Source organism: Chiloscyllium plagiosum, chromosome 1 (assembly GCF_004010195.1).
Source record: "Chiloscyllium plagiosum isolate BGI_BamShark_2017 chromosome 1, ASM401019v2, whole genome shotgun sequence".
In the NCBI taxonomy this organism is placed as follows: Eukaryota; Metazoa; Chordata; class Chondrichthyes; order Orectolobiformes; family Hemiscylliidae; genus Chiloscyllium; species Chiloscyllium plagiosum.
Genome location: NC_057710.1, coordinates 90,954,208 through 90,975,022, shown reverse-complemented (window position 1 = coordinate 90,975,022; position 20,815 = coordinate 90,954,208). Strand labels below are relative to the sequence as shown.

Genomic DNA, 20,815 nt, shown 5'->3' with positions numbered 1-20,815 from the left:
TCCCTGTGGTTGTAGTTGAGTCCCTTGGCCAGTATTGTTCCTTCCGTGTCTGTGAGCTGTCTGTGGGAGAGGTTTCTAACCCAGGTGTGTGTTGTGGTGTCCTCTCTGTTGTGTGTTAGTTTGTCTTTTAGTGCCGTTTTTTTGCGGTGTGTGGTCCTGTTCTGTCCTGTGGTGACGGCCTGTTCTATGGTCCGGGTCCATTCCTGATTGGTGGTTTTTGAAATTAACGATTTTTGGCCTGCAATTTCTTGTCTGAATTTGTGAAGTCTGTTATGAGCGTCTGTAATCATTACCTGGATCATCCTGAATCCGTTCTGTTTAGCTGTGTCCCTAGCTTGTGGATTGTTGACTGGTGGTCTGTATCTGACACACGGTGGAAGGATTCGATTCTTTCGGCATTCATGCAGGAACTGGAGTTGTTAGTATGTGGCGCTTAGGCGGTTGGCACAGGATTCCCATTTCCTGGCTTGTCTTAGCGTCTCGTGCCCATAGGTGTTCAAAGTTTGTGAGAAGATTTGTAGCTCGGGTGCTCGTTGTTGTGGTTCTGTTCACCGAGCTGGGAATTTGTATTGTAGACGTTTCATCTCCTGTGACATCCTCAGTGCTTGGGAGCCTCCTATGAAGCGCTTCTGCGATCTTTCCTAGCCACGAAACAACACGACCAGCTATCCTTAGTAGCCACACACGCAGATGACAAGCAATATGCATTCGACTGGGACAACACTACTATTATAGGACAAGCCAAACAGAGAACAGCCAGGGAATTCCTAGAGGCATGGCACTCATCCACAGATTCAATCAATAAGCACATTGACCTGGATCCAATATACCGACCACTGAAACGGACAGCTGGAACTGACAACCGGAAGCGGCAGATTCAAACCACTACAAATGCCGGAGGAAAGATCACAGAAGCACTTCACAGGAGGATACCAAACACTGAGGATGTCACCAAGACAGGGGACGAAACATCTGCAACACAAATTCCCAGCTCGGCGAACAGAACCACAACAGCTTAACATATCAGCTCTTATCAATTCCTTGCTACATTTCACTTCCTTTCCATTTAAATTTTACTTGATATCTGCTTGGTATCAACATAACTCATACTAATTGTTCCCAAATGTGTGTCTGTGTACATGTCAGATATGATACATATCATTTACATATGACATATACATTCATATGTAATCTAGAAAGAAAGTCAGTGCCATAACATTCCAAACAACTTAAGGAGGAACAATTGGCCTTTACTAACAGAGATGTAGGAGGATTTGAGGAGCCCAGTACCTGGTAAACAACCTGCCAAAGTTAGAGAAATGGAGACTCTGCTGAACTTAATAGCTTAATGGCAGAGCCTCAAGTGAATATGTGCAGATTCCCACACAACATCTGGTCTACTTGTATAGGCAATAAATAGGCTCCTGTGGCTATGGTCCCCACTAGTCAATTGGGGATTGCGGAGGAGGAAGCTTTGGGGTACAATTGAGGGGGAGGCGTTGCCCTAATGATATTGTCACTAGATATTACACCAGGGATCCAGGTAATGCTCTGGGTGCCTGGGTTCAAAATCTTGCCATGGCAGATGATGAAAGATTCAATTTAAAAAAAAATCTGTGTTATGAATCTAATGATGGTTGTTGCTGATTGTCAGGAAAAATCCACCTAGTTCACTAATGTCCCTGAAGATGGAAATCTGCCTGGTCTGACCTACATGTGACTCCAGACCCACAGCAATGTGGTTCACTCTCAACTGCCCTCTAGACAATTTGGATGGACAATAAATACTGGCCTAACCAGCAAAGTCCACGTCCTGTGAATGAATAAAAATGAGAGGTCTGAGGGTGGATGATAAATCTGCCAACAATCGGGTTAAAGGACAAGGAAGGCCTTGAGCCGTGCCATTAACATTGTTTGTTCTAAGTCAGTCAGATATTAAGGCAGAAATTGGGAGGAGAAACATTTGGTGTGGCATTTTGACAGCCAAGAGGAGGTAGGAGCACCTGAAACTACTTACAGCACCTGAGAAGTTTGCTCCTATTTTTCCTGACATGCCAGGAGTTCTAAAAGGAACATTACTTCCTCCCTTCCTCAGAACCTGAGAAACACGCACTCGGCCTTGTTATCACATGGTCTGCTATTACACGTGACCTATTGTTAGTCACTAACACTCCCCACTTAGCAGCTATTCATTCTCCTCCGTGTCTGAGGACGGGTGACTCGACCTGAAATGGTAACTGATTTCTTTTCACAGATGCTGCCAGACCTACTGAGCTCTTGCAGCAATTTCTGTTTTTATCTCTTTAAGTACCTTGGAAAGTTGGACTCTCCACCTTGGATCTGTTGCCAGGCATCCAACAACGTAAGCATCTTCATGAATCTCTAGCACTCTGACTTCATAATACCAATAATGACATCTTTGAATTTAATCTGGGCCCCCACTAGCCTTCCACAGGAATCTAATGAATGGCCTAAACCAGTGCAGTATAATTAACAGGCCAGCAATGTCAGCGGTTTGCTTGATCCTGAGAGTTTAAATTTCACTTTTCCAAAAGTCCGAGAGTGTAGGAGATTATAAAATTGAAGGCAGCATTTCTCGTGTGGTTAATAGGTATGAAATATAAATTTAACATAGCTACCACCCACTGTCAGAACAGCACCTGTTCTTTATTGCCTTATTCCACAACTATGATGAAATCTTTTGGCCTTAGATGGTATACTAAGCTCTTGTGTAGATTTATCCAAAGAGTATTGTGAGGGGTGATAGTGCAGTCATGATATGGCCAAACAAAATAGCAATAAATAATCAATGCTGCTGGAAGGTTTATCAAAACCTCTTTAAAACGTATTATATTCTTCTGTTGCAGAATCACAACGACAGCAGCATGTATGATGGATCTGAGGAGGTACCCCTTGGATGAGCAAAACTGCACACTTGAAATAGAAAGCTGTAAGTTTGCTAATAGGGTTCTTTGTTCTCATTGTAACGTAGTAATGATTGAGATCAAGTTGTGGTGTTGTGATGACAAACTACTTAACTAATACCTAGCTCATTGAAAACCATATGTTAATATTTACCACATTTCTGGTCTGAAGCCATGGTATTAGCAGATTTGTTCAGAAAGCTGTATCTTAGATGACACTTGTTCAGTCCTTGCCAAGCTCAAAATGCTGAGCAGATGCAAGATATAGAATTAGCTAAAGTTCAAATCCAGCACATACACGGCTGTGCATAGGTTTCACAGTCTGGGAAGACATAAAACACATTTTTAAAACATCAAATTAACTTAATTTACGAGCACTTCTTTTTACCTCTCCTCAGTAGTTGAACATTAGGCATTAGACACAGCACTTCAAAATATTGTAGTGCCTGTCCATCATATGAAAAGTCACAGTCCTAATCATCAATGATAGATAAATCTCTCAGTGCAGGGCAACAGTTTTATAACAGCAAAATTCAATAAGCCACCCATTTCAGCACACAGGGACAAGAGTGGGCTATTCAGCCCCTTAGACATATTCTGTCATTCAATTTGATCATGTAGCTAAATTTGATTTAATTTATTTTACTCCATATCTCTTAATGCACTGAACTAACCAATCCCAGCCTTGAAAATTTCAATTATTCTATTATCCACAGCCTTTTCAAGAAAGAGTCCTAGATTTTCTCTACATTTTGTGTGAATCCGTGTTTTCAGATTTCACACCCAGGTGAACAAGCTCTGATTTTGGTGTGAACATCACAAAAAGAAGAAATACTTTCACTGTATCTATGCTATAAAATCCATTTATCATTTTGGTCGAAAGAACATAGAAAGACGGTATAATGTCAAGATTATATATCCAAATGGGATAAAGGAGCAGGACAACCAAGACGTTTATATATATGCATATATATAAATAGAGCTGAAAATGTGTTGCTGGAAAAGCGCAGCAGGTCAGGCAGCATCCAGGGAACAGGAGAATCGACGTTTCGGGCATAAGCCCTTCTTCAGGAAATTCAGGATTCCTGAAGAAGGGCTTATGCCCGAAACGTCGATTCTCCTGTTCCCTAGATGCTGCCTGACCTGCTGCGCTTTTCCAGCAACACATTTTCAGCTCTGATCTCCAGCATCTGCAGACCTCACTTTCTCCTCCTATATATAAATAGAAGATGACAGGACATATTGAGTAAATGAAAATAAAGAACACAGGATCCTAGTTTTATAAATAAAAGCATTCAGTACCAAAGCAAGTAAGTTTTGATGATCATGTATAAAGCATTGGTTTCACTTAAACTGATAATTGTGCCTAGTTCTAGGAATTACACTTTAGGAAGGAGATGAAGGCATTTGAAAGAATTCAGAAAAAATTAATGAGAATGCTTACCAGAGATGTTGAATTCCAGTTATGTAGATAGATTGAAAAACCTGGGAACAGTAAGATTTGTCAGATGTATTCAACAACTTAACAGGTTTGTACACAGTAGATAGGAAGAAACCATTCCCGGTAACAGGATTAAGAACCAGAGGATGCTGATTGATAAAAGAAGCAATGGTAACACGAGAAAGTAGCAGCAAGTGGTTAGGATGTGGAATTCACTGACTGGGATTGTGGTGAAGGCAGACTCAATCAAGACTTTCAAAAGGCAGTTGGGTATTATCTGAAGAGAGAAAACATGACGGAAAAGGCAGGAATTAGACTGAATAAGTTGTTTTTCTTCATTCATTCATGGGCTGTGAGCATCACTGGCTAGACCAGCATTTCTTGCATTTCCCTGAAGGGAGCTGCCTTTTTGAACTGCTGCAAGTCCTTCAGGTATAGATACACCTATAGTGCTGTTAGGAAGACAGCTCCAAGGTTCTGATAAGTGACAGTGAAGCAATGACTATGGTAGAACAGCAATATATTTCCAACTCAGGATGGTACATAACTTGGAAGGAACTTACAGTTAGAAGTGGTGTTCCCACGTACCAGCTGCCCTTGTCCTTTTAAATAGTAGAGTGCATGGTTTTAGAAAGATAATCAATGTGATGTCAATCAAGCAGACTGCTTTCTCATGGATGGTATCAAGCTTCTTGAGTATTGTTAGAGCTGTATTTATCCAGTGGGGAATAATCCATCATCATCATCCCGATTTATGCCTTGTAGATGATGATCAGGCTTTGGGGATACAGGAGGAGAGTTATTCACTGCAGAATTCTAAGCCTCTGACCTGGTCTTATAGCCATTGTATTTATCTGGCAAATCCATTCGGTTTCTAGTAATTCCCAGGATAGTGGGGGATTCAATGATATCAATGTCATTGAATGTCAATTGAAATAGAGGCATATATTGTTTTCCAGGAGGGGAAAGGCTTTGAAAATCTGAACCACAAAGAAACTTAGGAGTCCAAGTTCAGGATTCTCTTAAGATTAACATGCGTGCTCAGTTAGTTGTTTGGAAGGAAAATGAAATGTTAGTATTCATTTAAAGAGGGCTAGAATACAAGAGCAGGGACATACTGCTGAGGCTGTATGTCACTCTGGCCAGACGGCATTTAGAATATTGTGAGCAGTTTTTGGCTTCATATCTAAGGCATTGTATTGGTATAGGAGGGGGTCCAGAGGAGGTTTACAAGAATGATCCTGGGGTTGAAAGGTTTGTCATATGAGGAGCAGTTGAAGACTCTGGGTCTGCATTCAATGAAGTTTAGAAGGATGAGGGGAGAGCTCGTTCGAACTAACAAAATATAGTTAGACCTGGAGAGAGTGGATTTGGAGAAGATATTTCCTCTAGGAGGAGAGACTAAGACTCAAGGCCACAGCCTCAGAGTGAACGGACAACTCTTTCAAACTGAGATGCGAAGGTATTTCTTCAGCTATAAGGTGATGAATCTGTGGAAATCATTGCCACACAAGGCTGTGGAGGCCAAGTCATTGAATGCAATTAAGACAGAGATACATAGATTCCTGATTAGTAATGAGATCAAGAGATACAGGGAGAAGGCAGAAGAATGGCATTGAAAAAGCATATCAGCCATGATTGAATGGCAGAGCAAAGTCAATGGCCTAATTCTGCTACTTTATTGGATAGCCAAATGGTATAATTAAATAATATCTTTCATATACCTTCTTAACCTAATCCATTTACCCAGTCACCTTCAGGTATCTTTGTCCTATACTCCAAAGACCCTCTGATCTTTGAAATCAATTAGCATATCATTGTTGATTATGATTCGGAGATGCCGGTGTTGGACTGGGGTGTACAAAGTTAAAAATCACACAACACCAGGTTATAGTCCAACAGGTTTAATTGGAAGCACACTAGCTTTCGGAGCGACGCTCCTTCATCAGGTGATTGTCCTGATGACAATCCAGGTGACAATCACCTGATGAAGGAGCGTCGCTCCGAAAGCTAGTGTGCTTCCAATTAAACCTGTTGGATTATAACCTGGTGTTGTGTGATTTTTAACTTTGTTGATTATGTACTGTATTGTTTTTTTGTCTTCCCTAAATACATTACATCACAACTTTTCAAACTGAATTCCATTCGACTATTCCATTAATATCTTCCTGCAGTCTACAACTTTCATTCTACATTATCAACCATGCTCCCTTTTTTTTATATTATGTACATTTACATATTGAGTATGGAGGAGATGATGTAATTGATGATAATCAAAGGAGTTAGTAAGATAGATACAGAGAGAGGAGGGCATGGATGAGGGCATGAAGAGAATGGTAGAAGAGCACAGGATGGGTGAACTGAGAATGGAGAAGAGACAGTGAGGGGACGGGAGATGATGCACAAATAACATGAGTTAGAGAAGGAGATAGAGCAGCCAGAATTGTTGGAGGAGTCAGAAGAAGGGATAATCAGAAGGTATTTTCATTGAAGTGTGTTAGAAAAAGATACTCATTGAGGATGGAATGCAATAGATTGCCAATTAGGACAGCAAAAATGAAAATAAAATGCCTTTCTTTACCAATTAATCCACCTTGTCGAAGCAAATGCATTGGTACAGTGCCACCCAGTGACGCTTATTAGGAATTGTACTGAGACTCTAAATAAACAGATTCACAGTCACATAACATCAGAGAGCCTCACAAAATGAATGGATTACATAAGATTTTACTCATAGTTGCCACCATTGACAGAATACTATGCTTTGCATTCTTTCAATCACAATAAAGGTATTAAACTAAAGAAACAAAAAGTAATACAGGAGTCAGAATAAAAGAGAATGTGTTGTTTTCCTCACTTGATGTTACTTCAATAATTTCATTAAATCACATGTTGAGTTTTGAAGCCTGCTGATTATTTCTATCACCAGACAGTTAGATAAGTTCAAAACTAATTGTATATAATTGTATCTATTTTTTCATGGCAGAAATGAGTCAATATATTAACATGACTTTAACAGACCAAAGATATCAATACACCTCTAAGGAACATACTATCGCTATATGCAACATGACAGCATAAAGGTCTTAGACACCATCTTTCATGGGATCATTTGAAGCATGCTACTATTTTGTAACTAAATAGCTGAATATCAGCCCAGTCACATCTGTATCTGTGAATATAGTAACTGTCCATAATAGCTAGTTGTAACAAGCGTCTGTTGAATCCTTCAATACCATGTAATCCATGCTTATATCCTTATCTTATGAGGGACAATATAAGCATTGTAATGGCAAGATACCCTGCTGGAGGCAAACACACTTCGCAAACGATAAGCTGTATCTAAAGCAAAAATTACATTTAGCACAAGCCAAGTTTTCATGGTGGGCGGCACGGTGGCAGTGGTTAGCACTGCTGCCTCACAGCGCCGGAGACCCGGGTTCAATTCCCGCCTCAGGCGACTGACTGTGTGGAGTTTGCACGTTCTCCCCGTGTCTGGGTGGGCTTCCTCCGGGTGCTCCGGTTTCCTCCCACAATTCAAAAGATGTGCAGGTCAGGTGAATTGGCCATGCTAAATTGCCCATAGTGTTAGGTAAGGGGTAAATGTAGGGGTATGGGTGGGTTTCGCTTCGGCGGGTCGGTGTGGACTTGTTGGGCCGAAGGGCCTGTTTCCACACTGTAATGTAATGTAATCTAATCTAAATGACCTTCTCCTGAAAAGCCTACTAGAGTACCTCAGTGAAAAAATAAATAGTTCTGCATGGATTTGTAACTGATTTTTCAGTTAAAATGGGCTATGAAGACCTAGTGTACTAGACACTCATTACAAATTATTTTTTTGTGATAGATCCTTTTCAGCTATATTAACAAAACCAATTACCACTCTTAAATATATCAAATAATATTTTACATTTCAATCAAACAAGATTACGTTCCAAAATACTGCCCAATTGGGCTAATTCACAAATGGTTTTATGCGCACAACTATGCAAATATGTTTTCAAAAATTCAAAGCATGAATTCAAATCAGAAAACTGATGCAACTTTGAGCTCAATTTTGCTGCCTATATCTAAAATAGGCCATGAAGCATTTATGGAGAAAGAAACAATGAATTGGAATTTTGCTTGTGATTGGGAATTCAACACTGTGATCATTCCTGGGTCCTGATTCCGAATGGTGTTGGTATGACACAACATAGAACATAGAACAGTATAGCACAGAAACAGGCCCCTCAACCCACCCAGCCTACACAGATGCATATCGCCTTTCCAAAGCAAAAACCTTTTGCCTCTACATGATCCATGTCCCTCTGTTCTCTGCCTATTCATGCATTTGTCAAAATATCTCTTAAATATTGCTATCCTATCTGCTTGTACCACCTCCTCTAGCAGTGCATTCCAGACACTTACCACCCTCTGTGTAAAAAAAAAACCTGCCTCTCATGTCTCCTTTAAATTTTCCACCTTTTACCTTTAACCTACATTCCCAGGCAATGGTAATTTCTATCCTGGGAAAAGGATTCTGACTATCCATTCTATCCATGCCTCTCATAATTTTGGTAACTTCTATCAGGTTGCCCCATAGCCTCCAATGTTCAAGTGAAAATAAACCAAGTTTGTCCAATTTCTCCTCATTGCTAATTCCCTCCAAACTAGGCAATATCCTGGTAAACTTTTTCTATGCCCTCTCCAAAACCTTTATATTCTTGTAACAGTGTGGAGACCAGAACTGTACACAGTATTTCAAACATGGCTAAATTAAAGTTCTGTACAGCTGCAAAATGACTTGCCATTTTTTATACTGTGTGCCCCAAATGATGTAGATAAATGTGCTACATTTGTTTTGGCCATGTTATCCACTTGTGTTGCCACTTTCAAGGAACTGTGAACCTGTATGCCTAGATTCCTCTGTAAAATAATGCTTTTAAGTGTTCTGCCAGTTACTATATACTTCCCTCCTGTATTAGACCTTGTGGTGTAAAATTATGTCCCAATACATGTGTGAATCATAATGTAACACATGTATTGGGCCAAGCAGTGGAATGTGGTGAAACGGTTAAAAATTATGTCCCAATACATGTGTGAATCTAAATGTAACACATGTATTGGGCCAAGCAGTGGAATATGGTGTGAAGTCACTTCCTGCTCCTTTTCTCAGGGGGTGGTAGATGGGGTCTAACTCTATGTGTTTGTTGATAGAGTTCCGCTTGGATGCCATGCTTCTAGGAATTCTCATGCATGTCTTTGTTTAGCTTGTCCTAGGACGGATGTGTTGTCGCAATCAAAGTGGTGTCCTTCTTCATCCGTATGTGAGGATACTAGTGAGAGAGGGTCATGTCTTTTTGTGGTTAGTTGGTGTTCATGTATCCTGGTGGCTAGAAAAACAACTCTCTGTCTTCTATGACTAAGCCAGCTCACTGCAGATCCCGTGTGACTTCACCTTCTGTATCAGCCTGCCATGAGGAACCTTGTCAAATGCCTTGCTAAAGTCCATGTAGACAACATCCACCACCCTGCCCTCATCAATTATCTTTGTCACTTGCTCAAAAAACGCAATCAAGTTTGTGAAACCTGACCTCCTCCACTCAAAACAATGATGCCTATCACTAATCAGTCCATATTATTCCAAATGTGAGTAAATCCTGTCCCTAAGAATCTTCTCCAATAGTTTTCCTACAACTGATGTAAGGTTCACAAGCCTATAGCTTCCTGGATTATCCCTGTTGCCTGTCTTGAACAAAGGAACAACGTTGTCTATTCTCCAGTCTTCTGGAATCTCACTTGTGGCTAAACAGGATACAATGATACCTGTCAAGGCCCCACAATCTCTTCCATTATGTCCCTAAGTATCCTGGGATAAATCTCATCAGGCCCTGGGGATTTACCTACCTTAATGCTTTTAAAGACAGCCAAAATACCTTCTTCTTAATATCAATTTGCCCTTGAATATCAACATTCCTAGCCCTAATTTTACCATTATCCATTCCTTTCCACTTAGTGAATACTGATGCAAAGTATTCATTAAGGACCTCACGCACTTCCTCTGCTTCCATGCATAAATTTCCTCCTTTGTTCTGAGTGAATCTACCCTTTCCTCAGTTACCCTATTGCTTTTTATGCACATATATAATGCTTTGGGAATCTACTTAATCCTACTTGACAAGGACATTTCATGGCCGCCATCAGCCCTCCTAATTCCTTGTTTAAGGTTTTCCTGCTTCCTTTATATTTTACAAGGGCCTTGTCTGATTTCAGTTTCCTAAATCTTGAAAATGTTTTCTTTCTTTTTTTGATTATACTTGTCATACTGTCTTGTCATCCAAGGTTCCCAAATCTTGCCATCCTTATATTTCATCCTCACAGGAAGATGTTGGTCCTGAGCTTTGTATTACTGGCCTGTGAAAAACTCCAACATGTCAGATATAGATTATTCTCAAATAGCTGTCCCTGATCTAATTTCTCCTATTCTTGCCTAATATTGTTATAGTTAGCCTGTGCACAATTTTCCACTTTCACCTAAAGACCAGTTTTATCCTCATACATACCTATCTTAAAACTTATGGAATTATGATTACTATTCCCCACTGAAACTTCAATCATCTGGTCAGGCTCATTCCCCATTACAAAGTTTAGTACAGCCCTTTCTCTAGTTGGACTATTTTTTCAGGAAACCCTCCTGAATGCACCTAACAAATTCTGCCCCATCTAAGCCCCCGGCACAACAGGAGTCCCAATCAATATCGGGGAAGTTAAAATCACCCATTACAACAACCCTGATGTTTTTACATCTTTCCATGATCTGCTTACATGTCTGTTCCTCTATCTGCCACTAGTTATTGGGAGGCCTATAATATAACCCCACCATAGTATTTGCATATTCCTTATTCCTGAGTTCTACCCATATTGCCTTGCTAGATGCGCCATCCAATATGTCCTCTCCAGTACAGCTGTGATATTTTCCTTAGTCAATAATCCAACTCCTGCATCCCTTTTACATCCTTCTGTATCACTCCTTAAACATTTAAACTTTGGAACGTTAAGCTGTAATCCTGCCTTCTTTCAACCACATTCCTGTAATGGCTTTCACATCATAGTCCCAGGTACTAATGCAGACTTTAAATTTATCTGCCTTATCTGTTATACTCCTTGCCTTAAAATAAATGAACTTCAGAATGCCAGTTCATTATCCTGGCCCTGCCTGTTAAGACCATAAGATATATGAGTGGATTTAGGCCATTTGGCCCATTGAGTTATTCTGCCATTCAATCATGGTTGATATGTTTCTCAATATTCTGACTTCTTAATTTTTTTGAATGATGATGTTGATTTCTGTTTAAATATTGCTGAATGGTATTCTGGCTATCATTCAACTTTGATCATGTAAAATGATGTATATTAATTTAAATATTTATAAAATTTGAGCAGATTTAGCAGCTTTAACAAATTTATCTCACCTTGGCTTCTCAAATTTTACCTTTTTCTCAATGGAGAAGATGGTGGCTTCCACAATGGGTTCAGCTCTGTCATGAGAACTGCCATTTCATTCTTTATCCTACCGCAACCCATATCCTATCAACCACAACTCCAATCTGCAACATCACTTTGGGTTCTTCTGTCAATTTCTATTGATGTTGTTGCCACATGAAGGATTGTCATAAAATTCCATAATTAAAGATGCCACTGTTTGTATAAATGAAAAGATGTGACTACAAAGGCAGAATCATGCTAAGGCAGAATAACCCACACACACACACAAAAAGTTCCTATGTAGCCTACGTACTCTACTTAACAGCCTATCTGGCACTACTATGAATTGAAATTGATGAGATCAGAATGTTACTTCTGGAATGTCGACTTTGATGATCTTTCTATTCTTCACAACTAAAGGTTAAATGATGACAGCTGTAAATTCATGAGCAGTATGTGACTTACATACACTTTTCTGTTCGTGTTGTTGTATGGCCAGTTACACTGGGTGAGAAGCAAACAGAGCAGGACCTGTGTCCACTGCCTGATAGAAGCAATTTTCTTGTTACTCAAATGTTTCATTTGTATTTGATAGGGGAAACTAGATAGGTACATGAGGAAATAAAAATAGAAAAATGTGTTGATGAGAATTAAATGGGACAAGGTTTATGTTAAGCATAAATGTGTTGATCTAAAAGGCCTATTTCTCTGTTCTGAATAATGGCTAACACAATATAATACAATATAATCGATTCCTTAACATCTTTATGATTTTCAAGGGACTAATGAATCTTGGCTATAAGCGCCCAATATCATTGAGCTGGTTGTCTAGATCTGATCTTGTGGGCCATTTCAAATGTATCTCTGCTCAATAACACAGACACCACACCCCACTGACAACCTCAAAAAATTCCACATCTCAGCAACTATCAAGTCTAATCCATCTCAAAAAAGATGTAGATTTAAATAGTGCCTTGGAATATCTCCCAAAATACTACACTAGAATCCTTGCCTTATGCAAATTATTGATGCTATCAGGGGATTTGTAAAGCTTCACAAACAACAATATGATTGTATGGGGGAAGAAGCTCAGATCGAATCTGTGATCTTCTTCAGAGAGAGCTGCATTTCTTTCACATCCACCTGAAAGACAGTCAGAACCTTGGTTACTTTCCATTCTTGGACTGCACCACATTTAATACAGCAGTCCTTTAGTGTTGTAAGGTAGTATGGAAAGGTCCTGAAGTGGGACTTAGACGGACAACTAGCTAACTTAAAGGCACGAATACTACCAATTGAGCCAATGGTATTCAGTGACAGTACAAGCAACAATTGGAAAAATAGGGAAGTCTTATTCATTAACGTATACATTCTAATATCCTGAAACAATAGTAGCAGCATTCTCTGACCAGGTAAGCTGCCCTCTCTATAATAAGAAATAGTGCATGATACATCAAAAGAAAGGCCAGGAAATAACTTGAAAGTATAATGTTTTCCGAGTCGATCAAGACTGATATGAAAGTCGATCTTTCTATTCTGACAGTTGCTAGAAATGCACTTATCCTTAACTAAGATCCCTGCTCGCTGGATAATACAACTGTCCTCTTGGTATTCATAAATTTTATATAATGGACATGAAAATGATCTATTTTTGTTTTGTAATTCCAATTAAGCATCCAGTACAAGTATTATGCTCTGAATAAGAAGTTATTGCAGTAAATATTCAATTCAATATCCAAGCATAAATCAGATTTTTCAGACTAGCTACCCATTATAGAAACACCCAACCTGGATTTCCACTGATTGGGCAGTGTGTCTGCAATGGACATTTATCTTAGCAGTAAATTGAAAACTTACCCCATATAAATTCTGGTCTGATATTTGCAGGTAGCTAATACGTTACATAACTATGTGGTGCATTAAGATTTTGTTCACTTTCCTCGCAAAATATTTCGTAAGCCCAGTTTCATGTATGTGGAATAAGGCAGCCAGTGATCTTTCCAGATGGATGCAGGTATAAATGATAAATGTATCACTGCTATAAAACATTGATGCAAACATAGTGCAAAATAATAAAACATTAAGGCCAATCAGTCTGCTGTCATCTCACTTCGGAGGAAAATGGTACAAAACAAATACACCAAAATATCTGTATTTTTGCGATGGAACAATTCAGTTAGAATCATACATGGATATTTCTTAACTGGTAGAAGAATAATGTTGGGGTTTTTTGGAAGGGGTTTGAATATATTCTCTGCATTGCTTATGCTCATAAATATAGTCTAATTATCAGTGCAGCGTCATTATCCGATTTTTGAAGGGCAAAAGCTAATTATAAGGAAACTAGCACCATAACTGACTGCAGTTATTGTTAAACTATATTATTTGACCTGTTAAGCACTTGAATAAAATAATATGTTAATTTTTTTGAAAAATTCATATGTTAAATGTGAAATTGCCTTCACAGTTTGCATTCCATTATGGTGCATATTGATGAATAATGAGTGGGGAGTTCGAGAAGTAATGTTGTATTCTGATATGATCATTAGGGAGTTGATTTGAATAATGATACATAAGAATGTAGACAGAGATGATGAAATTCATCCTGAACTCCAAAGTGCCAGCTCAGCTATTGGCCAGTTGAGGAACAGAGTACCAAACCCAAATTAAGGTCATGGAAGCAGTGATCCTTATGATTCTGTATATGCTTTGAAGACTTGGCCAACACACAGCGGGCACCTCAAAGTAATGGAGAAGAACCACCAGCAGTATCTGTACAAGTTTGATAGCAAGAAAGATGGTCCAACAGAAGTGTCCTCCCAAACTAAATGCCAGCATAAAGGTACAAAACACTCAAAATCAACTCCATTGTGCTCCATGTGTTCCTGGCACCAGGTTCCTGAAACAATTACTCTGTTCAGAATTCAGTTATGATAGGAAATGTCCAGGAGAGCAGCAGAAAACTTTCACAGGAACACAAGAAACAAGAATAGGATTAGACCAGATGACTCATTAATCTTGCTTTGCTGATCACAGGTTCCTGAAACAATTACTCTGTTCAGAATTCAGTTATGATAGGAAATGTCCAGGAGAGCAGCAGAAACCTTTCACAGGAACACAAGAAACAAGAGTAGGATTAGACCAGATGACTCATTAATCTTGCTTTGCTGATCACAACAACAGAGATTTGAAAACCCTCTGGACAGAGAATTCCCAATATTTGGCAACCCTCTGAGTGAAATAATATCCTCTCATTTCTGTCCTCGAAGTTCAACCTCTTACCTTGAGACTGTGCCCTTGTGTTTCGGCTCCCTGACCAGTGGAAACAATTTCTCAGCATCCACCCCGTCAAGTCCTTTCACAACCTTATTAATTTTTCATTGGGATCACCACTCAGTCTTCTGAACTCCCGAGAATATGAATACAGCTTGCTCAGACTTTCATCATAGGGAAATTACTTCATCCCAGGGAGTACTTTAGTGAACCTCCACTCTACTGTCTCCAATGTGAGTATATCCAAAACTGCAGACAGTATTCCAGATGTGGTCTTACCAAAACCCTCTTCAATTGTATTAAACTTGTAATTTGACTACCTAATGGTTAGCATCTACATGCTAACTTCTTAAGTTCTTTATTCAAGCACATCCAAATCTCTTTGAACATCAACCTGTACAAGTTTCATAACTTTTTAAAAATACATTGCTTTTTGTTTCTTGTGACTAAAGTGAATGAAACTTGACACTTCCCGACATTAAAATCCATGCGCAGTCCTGTTGCTCACTCAGTTAACCTACTTGTATCTCTTCGCAGCCCCTTTGGGCCTTCTGCAGTTTACCCTTCTGTCCTGGTACATATGATCAACAAACTTAGATACATTATTCTCTGACTCTTCATTCAAGTCAGTAAATGGAAGTAATATAGGGCTGAATCAGCACAGCCTCATCAAGGGGTGGTCATGCCTGACAAATCTGTTAGAACTTTTTAAGGAGGGAACAAGCAAGTTAGACAAAGGAGAGAGAGAGTGGACATGACTGTCTATTAGGCTTTCCAGAAAGCCCTTGACAAGGTGCAGCACAGGAGGATGCTAAATAAGACAAACATCCGTGGTATTAGGGGGAAGGAGGATTGCTAAGTCTAAGAAGGCAGAGTGTCAGGATAAAGGAATCTTTTTCAGGATGGCAGCTAGTGACTAGTGGATTTCTGTAGGGGTCATGTTGGGATTAACGATCTGGATGAGGGAACAGAGGGCACTGTTGTTAAATTTGTAAATGACACAAAGGTATGATGTGGAGATGCTGGTGTTGGACTGGGGTGGACAAATTCAGAAATCACACGGCACCAGGTTATAGTCCAACAGGTTTATTTGAAATTACAAGCTTTCGGAGCGCTTCACCTTTGTCAGGTGAAACACTTCAGGAATTAATGAAAGCATTGTCACTTGTGAAAAAATGGTGGTTCACTTTAGGAAGAAAATCTGACAACCTTACCTGGTTTGGCCTACAGGTGACTCCAGAACTACAGCAGTGTGCTTAACTGCCACCGACCCTCTGAAATAGTCTAGCAAGCAACTTAGTTGTATTAATGGCTGAGAAATGTCCCAAAAAATTCAAACTGGATAGAATACCTGGCATCAAACTAGGCACTGGAAATGACAACTGTAAACACAGCCCTGTCAACCCTGCAAAGACCTCCTTGATGACATCTGGGGGCTAGTTCCAAAATTGGGAGAGCTCACTGACTAGTCAAGCAATACCCTGACATAGTCATACTCACATAAGCACACTTTACAGTTAGTGTCCCAGACACCACTATCATTAATCATGGAAATGTCTCTGTTCCACCAGTTGGTCATATCCAGCAGAGGTGATAACACGGGAGTACAGATTGGACAGGAGTTGTCCTGGGATTTCTCAACATTGAAGTGTCATTGAGAATGGGTAATAATGGGATGCTAATGTATGCAAATAGGCCCCTCACCACTCAGAAGTGAGGTTCACAACTTGTCATTCAAAGTTTGGGTGGAAAATTCTTTTCATGACATCAAGAAATCATTTTTCTGATCTCACTAAACTTTCCCAATGAGTTTGCCATTGCCCATATCATTCAAGGGCTGAAAAAATACCACCCATGTTCATAATTTTCCAGAGGATCTTGTACTACAACATTTCTAATGAACCAGATATATAGCACAATAATATTTACCATATATACTTATTCAAAGTCAAACCTTTTAGTCTATTTTTGAGGTTAAATATATGGGGTCGACTATTACATGGATTCTACTTTTGAGGAGCTAAATTCATGTACAATGAATGACAGTAATTCCATGAATGCTCCAGGGGAACTGAGCTCAGCTGAGCTGCAAACAAAGGGAGGTTGTCACCTGACTCTGACCTGATGCATCTTAAACTTTCGTGCCAAATTCTTCCATTTCCCCCCATTTTCTCTCATCTACTGTTGTTTAACATTTTAAGCTTTTAGAGTCATAGTCATCGAGATGTACAGCATAGAAACAGACCCTTTGGTCCAACCCATCCATGCCGACCAGATATCCCAACCCAATCTACTCCCACTTGCCAGCACCCGGCTCATATCCCTCCAAACCCTTCCTATTCATATACCCATCCAGATGCCTTTTAAATGTTGCAATTGTAATGGCCTCCACCACTTCTTCTGGCAGCTCATTCCAGACATGTACCACCCTCTGCGTGAAAATGTTGCCCCTTAGGTCTCATTTATATCTTTCCCCTCTCACCCTAACCTATGCCCTCTAGTTCTGGACTCACCCACCCCAGGGAACAGACTTTGTCTATTTATCCTATCCATGCCCCTCATGATTTTATCAACCTCTATACAGTCACCCCTCAGCCTCTGATGCTCCAGGGAAGACAGTTCCAGCCTATTTAACCTCTCCCTATAGCTCAAATCCCCCAACCCTGGCAACATCCTTGTAAATCTTTTCTCCCTTTCAAGTTTCACAACATCTTTCCGATAGGAAGGAGACCAGAATTGTACACAATATACGAACACTGGCCTTACCAATGTCCTGTACAGCCACAATATGACTTCCCAACTCCTGTACTCAATACTCTGACCAATAACAGAAAGCATACCAAAAGTCTTCTTCACTATTCTATCTATTTGCGACTCCACTTTCAAGGAACTATGAACCTGCACTCCAAGGTCTCTTTGTTCAACAACTCTTGCTAGGGGTAAGGTCCAACCAAACCTTGAATGACAAGTTGTGAACCTCACTTCTGAGTGGTGAGGGGCCCATTTGCGTACTTTTATTTATGCTAAAAGAAGTTTTCAGACATTTGACTGCCAGACAGTCTCACCAATCATTGTAGCTGTGAGAAATAGTCATCGCCCCTTGGTAATTATAGTGAATTAAATGTATAAAGGCCTATCTTATATAGACACCAATGGTGTGATAAACTTTGTATCAAACTAATTATAGTGCTCGTTCAATAATGGACTTAAGAAATCTGTAACCTAACGTTGATGTGACTTTTGCATCAAAACACATAATAGCACAAAAAAATGAATTTCTTATTGTAACATTTATATACAGGATAATACCTTGGCTCAGAAATGTTGATCTGTCATTTGTGAAGAACGCAGGTTGAGATGTATGGAAAATTCCTGATTTGTTTGGCCTAAACAGAAGGTCGACTTTTACACAAGATTGACTTTTACTCGAGTATATACAGTAATACTACATCTAAGACAGCTATATCTCCAGTCACTTCCATAACGTACTGATTCAAGAAACTGTCACGAAACAATCCCATAAACTCATCTTCTAGATTACTCTTGCCAATTTGATTGTCCTTGCCTATATTAAGATTAATGTCGCTCACAATTATCACATTGCCCTTATTACATGCTCCAATAACTTATTGTTTAATACTCTGTCCAGTGTTATAACTACTGTCAGGGGATTTATAAACTACTCTCACTGCTGTCATTTTTGCTACTCCTATTTTCCAACCACACTGATGTATTTCATGATCCTCTAAGACAGAGCCTGTCTCACTAATACCTGTATGTCATTATTTACTATCAAAGCAACTTTTCCAAATTTGCTATACTGCCTGCTTCTCTGAACTATATTGTATTCTGAAATATTTATATCCTAGCCTTGATGAATTTGTAACCATATCATAGAATCATAGAATCCCTTCAGTGTGGAAGTATGCCATTCAGCCAATCAAGTCTATCCTGCCCCTCCAAAGAGCATCCCATCCAGATCTATCCCATCTCTGTAACCTTGTATTTCCCGTGGCTAACCTAGCACATCCCTGGAGACCATAGGCAATTTTAGCATGAACAATCCACCTAACTTGCACACCTTTGGTCTGGGGAAGAAATCAGAACAGCCAGAGGAAATCTATGCAGACACAGGAAGAATGTACAAACTTCATGCAATCACCCAAGGATGGAATTGAACCCAGATCCCTGGAGCTGTGAGGCAGCAATGCTAACCAGTGAGCTGCAGTGGCCATCCATGTCTCTGTAATAGTATCCTCAAAGCATCTCTGAAGAGGTTATATATCACCACCAACTCATGGGAAACCTTGCCTTGTTCTAACCAATATGGAGCAAGTTCATTTGGGAAGAGTGAAGACATCAAGTGTCTTAATTTGGAAGATGGGATGATGACCTCAAGGTGTTTGAAGAAGGGCTCAGACATTCAAACAGTTCACCCCTTCAAGCACCACCTGAACCACGTGGCAAATGACATAGATCTTGGATTAGACATAGCTGACTTTTCAGGCCACATCCTCAATCCCAAGGGATCGACTGAAAAAGAGAAACAACAACTAATGGATCTATGCTACTGAAGCATATATCTTATCAGTCCAGAAATGGAGTGTTCAAAACATATGTTAATTTTTTTATGGAGAGTTTTTTAGATCCTTTGTTAAAGTTTATTACCACGAAGATTTAACTGGAATGGAATACATCTGTACGACACACGTGTCAGCTTCCTCCAATTTTATACAATCTGTGACAGAACTATTGACTTTGACAGGAGCTCAGGCAAACAGCCTGATTTTGCTTTCTTTATCCTCAAGCTGAATACTGAGGTGCTGCCACAGGTAATAGAGACCTCCACAATGATGACATTTTAATTACTTTACAGTTATTACTTTTTCATCTTTTTGTGATTACAGAGTTGCCTTGACAATATATATATATATATATATATGACAGCAAAGAGGTAACAGTGACATTTTAACCCCTGCTTCATCATGGATACTTACATTGTGAAGGAATCTCGCTTGTCTGTAATAAGGCCTTGGGTATCTGCAGGAAGGTATCCCACAGCGTACTGTACTGCATTCGTTCTCATGTTGCATATGTCTGTGAATGTACAAAAGCCCTAGACATTCTAAAGGAGCCCAGAGCACAGAATGGATAGAATTTAATAGTCATAGTCTTAGCTCCATCCACTTTCTGGAGACCAATAGCAACAACACTCAGGCCATTTCTGGGAGCCCTAGCATGATTAAACCCTGATCATGCAATCTGCTGCACATTGTTGGGCTTTTTAGGTGCTGCAGAGCAGATGTCCCAAGTCTGACAGATGCCGTCCAATCAGAGGAAAGCAGTTTTTCAGTACCAGCAGCGCCATCAGGAACAGTGGCCAATGCCAGTACTTTCCAGGAGACTCTTAGAAGGAGGATGATTACTGGAACCTAAGAACACCAGTTAGGACAGCCCTGGTAAGGAGAGGGGAGCTGTTGGTGTGAAGTCTGTGAGGGTTCTTCCCATGGAGACAGACCCTGCCACTGATGGTTGTCTCAATTTGACATTGTTGACCTCAATAGGAGTGAGTACCCCTGCCAGGCCAAAAGGCCCCTCACCAACGTTCCTACCCACCTGCCCAACCTCGCTACTGGTACAGTATCATCAATAGTTTCAAACGACCACTTAGCACAGAAATGCCATTCTCAGACCTTCCTATCCAGGCTTA

General features: G+C 39.9%; 1 protein-coding gene across 1 annotated transcript in view; it reads left to right on the top strand.

The window, feature by feature from the left end:
• Positions 1 to 20,815, top strand: part of gabrb1 (gamma-aminobutyric acid type A receptor subunit beta1) — a 286,470-nt gene that overhangs the window by 195,986 nt on the left and 69,669 nt on the right. The window contains exon 6 of the mRNA XM_043691745.1: positions 2,868 to 2,950. Coding sequence (XP_043547680.1) covers positions 2,868 to 2,950 — 83 coding nt within the window. The remainder of the gene's footprint in view (positions 1 to 2,867; positions 2,951 to 20,815) is intronic.